Source organism: Phaethon lepturus, unplaced genomic scaffold (assembly GCF_000687285.1).
Source record: "Phaethon lepturus isolate BGI_N335 unplaced genomic scaffold, ASM68728v1 scaffold36635, whole genome shotgun sequence".
Lineage (NCBI taxonomy): Eukaryota > Metazoa > Chordata > Aves > Phaethontiformes > Phaethontidae > Phaethon > Phaethon lepturus.
In genome coordinates this window covers 11,087-16,764 of record NW_010540457.1, presented here as the reverse complement: position 1 = coordinate 16,764, position 5,678 = coordinate 11,087, and the positions used below count along the sequence as shown (strand labels likewise).

The 5,678-nt window shown below is 56.3% G+C and overlaps 1 protein-coding gene across 1 annotated transcript in view; it reads left to right on the top strand.

Annotated features, from left to right (window-relative positions):
* The window catches only part of ALPK3 (alpha-kinase 3), a gene marked incomplete at its 5' end in the record, with an annotated part of 24,207 nt that overhangs the window by 17,887 nt on the left and 642 nt on the right, over positions 1-5,678 (top strand). Inside the window, 9 exons of the mRNA XM_010287446.1 lie at positions 1-947; positions 1,768-1,915; positions 3,384-3,511; positions 3,624-3,659; positions 3,786-4,060; positions 4,401-4,489; positions 4,726-4,943; positions 5,144-5,192; positions 5,356-5,676. The exon at positions 1-947 is cut by the window's left edge and continues 929 nt beyond it. Coding sequence (XP_010285748.1) covers positions 1-947; positions 1,768-1,915; positions 3,384-3,511; positions 3,624-3,659; positions 3,786-4,060; positions 4,401-4,489; positions 4,726-4,943; positions 5,144-5,192; positions 5,356-5,676 — 2,211 coding nt within the window. The remainder of the gene's footprint in view (positions 948-1,767; positions 1,916-3,383; positions 3,512-3,623; positions 3,660-3,785; positions 4,061-4,400; positions 4,490-4,725; positions 4,944-5,143; positions 5,193-5,355; positions 5,677-5,678) is intronic.

Sequence of the window (5,678 nt, the reverse complement as noted above, 5' to 3'; positions counted from 1 at the left end):
AGGGGCGGAGGTTCAGCCGCAAGTACCGCTGGTCCTGCCTAGCCCCGAGAGACCTCAGGAGATGTCTTTGGAGGAGAAGATGCAGCACAAAAACCTTGTTTCCTCCTTGAAGAACTATCTGCTGCTGCTTTTAAAAATGTCAGATGGCAGTAAGGATGCCATGAAAGAAGACACTGAGCCCAGGGACAAGGAACAGCCCGATGCAGAGGAAGTCATGCTCCCAGAGATAGGCATTGCAGGCCTGAGCCCCCGCACCTCAAGGAGAGTTTTGGAAAAGGTACAAAACAATCAGCTCTTCCAAACAGCAGAGAACTTGCCTCTGACCCCCAGGACATCCAGGCGCATCACTGGCATGATTAACGAGGAATTCGTTACCAGTAAGGAGATGCTGGCTTGCAGGCCTGTGCCACCAAAGAGACGTACCCGGGTCACTCCCGAGGCGGAGGGGCCAACCCAGCTCTCTGTGCCCTCCATTGTGGTGGGCAGCATGCCGGCAGCAGGAGTGAGGCAGCCTCCTAACAATATTTCCGATTTTCCTCCACTGAGCCCTGAAAAAGAGAGCCCTGGTGACCCTCTGGCAGTGCTACCTTGTGCCACACCAGAGGAGCTTGCTTCCGGGGCGCGGCGCAAAATATACCTGCCAAAATCCAAGCAGGTGGGGGAGGAAGAGGAGGCAACCCCAGAGAGCCCAGGACACGTGAGGAGTCCTACTGTTTCACCACGACAATCCAGGAAGAACGCAGCCCTGCTGCAGTCACCTGCCCTGGCTCCGTCCTTTCCTGCAGAGCAGCGCTCGCCAACCCTGACAAGGAAGATGGCCACGTTGGAGGTTCCTAAGCTGTATGAGGAGCCCACAGGTGACAGCAGTGGTGACCACGAGGTTCCTGAAAATGCTAAGCCAGAAGCACAGCCAGCAGAGTCCAAGAAGGCAAATAATCCATTTAAAGGTAAGGGAAGAGGTAATCCCCATGTAGCATGTATCCTTGCTGCCTACAAAGGGAGCCTGGCCAACTGAGCCAGTGATAGTCAGCTGGGGCCACGTGAGTTTTGTGCATTTTGCAGGGGTTTCAGCATTGCCCTTTGGCCGTGTGAAAGCCAAAAGTCTGCCCCAAGACTTCTTCCCTAGCACAGGGAGGGCAGAGGAGCACAAGAGACAGCCGCACTGAGACTGGCTGTCTCCGCAGCCTGGGCTTCCCTGGCCAGAGGAATCCTATAATGCTCTTGTTCTTGGTCTGTGTGTCCTGGTCCTCACCATGCCTCAAGCTGGTTGGGGATCCAATGAGCATCAGTGGGGTGCACAGTCCTTTTCCACCTCCATGGTCAATGCTAATTTGATCCCGTATGGCATTGAATTAGAAAAGGCATAATCCTGGTGTTGAAGTGCTTGCGGGAGCCAGGTGATACCCTCACAGAAGTCAGCACTCTTGCAAAAGTAAGGGCAACCTTGATAAAAACCCTACTTCAGCAGATAAATGTTTCCTCCAACATTGCACAGTGATTTTCTACATCGCCTCTAGCCAAGCCCCACTAGATATTGCAGTGCTGCGCCATTGAACGAATTTGTACCACTTGTATCCCACTGTATTTATCCAAGTGGAGCTCTGAGACCTCCCCTGGGAAGGTGATGTTATACCAGGCTGTACTGACATACATGTGTTACCCAACTCCAAATTCCTAAGCAGCAGCACTGGGGTAGGCTGGCTTGTCCCCGGAGCTGCAGCCAGCACTGTGTTTCTCACCATCCATCTCTTTATACCCTGTCCTTAGCTCCACAGGTGATCCGTAAGATCAGGGCAGAACAATTTTCTGACGCATCAGGAAACCTGAAACTGTGGTGCCAGTTCTTCAACATTTTGAGTGATTCTAAGCTGATGTGGTACAAGGACGAGATCCCTGTAGCAGAAGCACAAAGGAGGTAACCTGCCAGCTCCGCTTCGTTGTAGTCCTTGTGCATAGCCCTGGGTTTGTGTGTTAAATCCAGCTCCTTGCGTTTACGGGAGTGAAGGTGCCCTGTCTGCTAAGGCTGCATGGGAAGCTCGTTGCATGGCACGATACGTTGTGAATTTTATCTTCTCAGTGCCCAGGGAGGGAGGGATCGCCCAGATGGGGAATTGTTGCCAAATTTCTCCTATTGATGCTCCCTCTGGAGCCTGGCTTAAGGACTGATGCTTTGAGTAGCAGAGCCCTGGGGAGAGCGCGGGCTGAGCCCAAACCCTAGGGAGGGCAGGGAAGGTGCTGTGCCCATCTCAGAGTTTGAGCTGGGTGTGAACTGCAAAACTGCGACCCCAGGTGATACGTGTGAGGGTGGCAGCTGTGCTGGGAGGCTCTGCACACTGCACCCGAGCAGGCACTTCCATGCAACCACCACTGGCGAGCACCAACAGGGAGAAAGCAGCTCTGGCCGTGCCATCTCTATCCCTTGACACTGCCCTTGCACAGGGAGAGCATGTTTGGACAGCTGGGGTGGCTTCTTGTATCCTGGATGCTCCTTTGGGTACATTATGGAGAGCAACTTGTTCTCAAGCCCAAGTGAACTTTTGTGGCAACGTCATCCACATCGGATAGGATTTGCCTGATGCCTCTGAGTGTCCATGAGCTCCCTTTATAATGAGCAGGCAGAAGGAGATGCTTCTAGGGCAGAAACGATCTCCCTATAGCAGATATTTGAACCGGGGCAGGTAGACCATGAGTGGCCATTGCCTTCTAGCTGACCAGAGCAGAGCCTTCTCAGCCAGCAGGTCTCAGGATGAGGGTCCCACCTCTGTGGGCCGTCATCCCCTTCCTGGTTCATGCTGGCCATGCAGGGCAGAAAACAGGCCTTTGGTTCTTGTGGAGACCCATCTGTCCAAGGTGTTGCCACCTTAGCTGGAGGAACTGCCAGCCCAAAGCTTGATGCCACAGGCTCAGAAGACCGGCAGCCTGCTGATAGAGAGCTCATGCTTTGCTGGTCCCTCGGAGAGGCTGCACGAGGGGGAGTGGTGTCTGCCCTCACTTGTGAACAGCTGCAAATGAAGCTGGACACCTCTGTGGCTGTTTGCTCTTCCAGCCATCCCATCCAGATGTGGGTCCATTAGCCCAAGGACAGCCCTGACCCAGCCACACTCAGAGGCAAGTACCTTTATCAGTCTGTAGCCCAATCCCAGACAGATTTTGCAGGGCTTGCTTGGAAGATGAGCATCTCTGTGAGTACGAACTGCAGTGCAGGACTCCTGCTGCCTTGAGGTGCCAGGGTACCAGCTGGGATGCCTTTGGGCTGGCTTCTTTTGTAGCCCTCTTCCAGCCCTCCGAGGACAGCACAGTGCCCAGCCGCAGTGCCTGTGATGGGGCTCCTGCGTGCCCCCAGACATCCCATGGGGCTGAGGCCATGCTCCGGTTTTTTCCAGCGCTGGCGACGAGGGTCAGGCAGCCTTGGCTGTTGTGCAGGCATCCCAGAAGGACTGCGGGGTCTACCGGTGCGTGATCAGCAACGAGTACGGCACTGACTCCACCGATTTCGTGCTCAGCCCAGAAGGTGAGGAGCCCTCAGCAGCCTGGCAGCTCTCCCAGCTGCCCGAGTGTGCCGTGGAAGTGCATGGGGTGGGGTGGGATCCTGTCAGGACCTCTTTTTTTTCTGTCTCCTCTAGTGCTGTCAGGATTTATCTTGCGGGAAGAGATGGAAGGTAAGGGAAGGGCCACAGGCTGACAAGCTGCAACTGCTGCCCCTTGCTGCATGGGGGCAGGCAGCTCTGTGGCGGGGGCAGGACGTGCCCGCGTTGTCCCCCCTCACCAGCTCTTCCCTCCGCCAGTTGGAGAGGAGATCGAGATGACGCCCATGGTGTTTGCAAAGGGTTTGGCTGATGCAGGCTACTGGGGGGATAAGCTCTTCGGGCGCGTGGTGAGCGAGGACGTGGAAGTGGGCGCTGGTTTCCTGCGCAAAGCCTGCCGTGCCAGAGCCATCTACGGTCTGGAGCCCGTCTTTGAGTCTGGCTGCACCTGCGTCATCAAAGTGCACAATTTCATTGTCTTTGGGACCAAGAATGAGAACAGCCTCATCGAGAAGAACTACGATATTACCATCCAGGTGGGGCATCCTCTGCCTGTCTCCCCCACACCTTCCCCATCTGTCTGTGCCACGGTCCCCAGCTCTGTCGCCCCTTTCTTTATTTCCTTCCACTTTTTGAATGCTCTGGAGGGGTCAAGCCGTGTTCCAGGAGGCTGGTGACATCCTTGTTATTCTTGGCTTCAGCTCTTCTCTCTGAGCAACATGGAGCTGCTTGGAGCTTTCCCGTCACTTGTCCTTTGACCTTGGACAGGGAAACAACTGGCAGTGGTCCCAGGGGATGCCTGGCCAGGCAGGGGGTCCCAGGGAGGCATTGGTGCAAGACGGGTCGGGTCCCTGACTCTTTGGTTTGCATCTCCAGGAATGTAAAATCCAGAACTCCAGCCGCGAGTACTGCAAGATCTTTGCCGCAGAGGCACGAGCTGTCCCTGATTTTGGAGCAGTGCCCGAGTAAGTAAGATGCTGTGACTCCGCTGGCTTGACATGCTGGCTGAGCATCCCGGGGGATGGTGGGAGGGTTCCCTGTGCCCCCAAAGGGCAGTGTGCTCTTCTTCAACCCTCAAACTGAAGTGATATTGGGGAGGAAGGGAAAAGCCAGGGTTGCAGACCGTGGTGTGAATCCCCACTTGCTGCAGTGGGAGAGCTTGCCAGCCTGGTGCTGACCCTGTCTGTGCATTCCCACACAGGATAATTCCTCTGTACCTGATTTACCGACCAGCCAACAACATCCCTTATGCCACGATGGAGGAGGACCTGGGTGGGCCCTGCGAGCAGTACTGTGTCACTGAGAGAGATGGCAGCTTGGTGGCACAAGGCACCTCTGAGGTCGTGCTCAAATGTTGCACTTTCCAGCACTGGGTCTACCAGTGGACAAATGGAAACATCCTCGTGACTGACATGGAAGGTAAAGGGATCTCCCGTCTGATTCCCGTGGCCCCTCACCACCCTCTGGCCTGTGAAAGGAGGAGGAAAAGCCCCAGCCTTGCCCTCCTGCCTCTTTCCCCACGTGCCATAGAGCCCAGCTCCCAGGGCATTGACCTGCCCTTGGTTGCTGGTGCCTGTCCTTCTCTGGGCAGAGACTGGCTGTCCTCCCTTTCATTGCAGGAGTGGGTTGGAAGATGACCAACGTGCGGATCGCTACCAACCTGAAAGGGTGAGTGACCGCGAGCTGCTGGTGCAGGGTGGCCCTGGCTGTCCCCAGGTCTGCCACCCACATGGCGAAGGTGGTGAGCGTGGCCAGGCTCTGGCCTTGGCTTCCTGCTCCAGTGGGACGTCTCCTGGTGCGAAGCAGGGGCTGAGGATGGCTGTGTTGGCAGGTACCAAGGGCTGAAGGAAAGCTGCTTCCCCTCCCTGCTGGAGCAGTTCGTAGCCGCTCACCAGTGTAACCGTTACTGCAACATCCTGGGCCTGAAGGCACTGGAGCCAGCCAAGCCCAAGGGCTCCAAGAGCCCCTCCATGGGTAGGAAATCTGCCCAGTCCAGCCCCCAGCTCCAGAAGAAGGGCTTGGCAAGTCCCCAGGGTACTCGCAAGGCTGCTGTGAGCCCCAAGAGCTCCCGGAGAGCTGCAGAAACAGGGGAGGCCCCAGCAACCTCCAAACCCGGGTCAGGAGAGAGCGGCAGGGGCAGGCGCCCCCCACAGT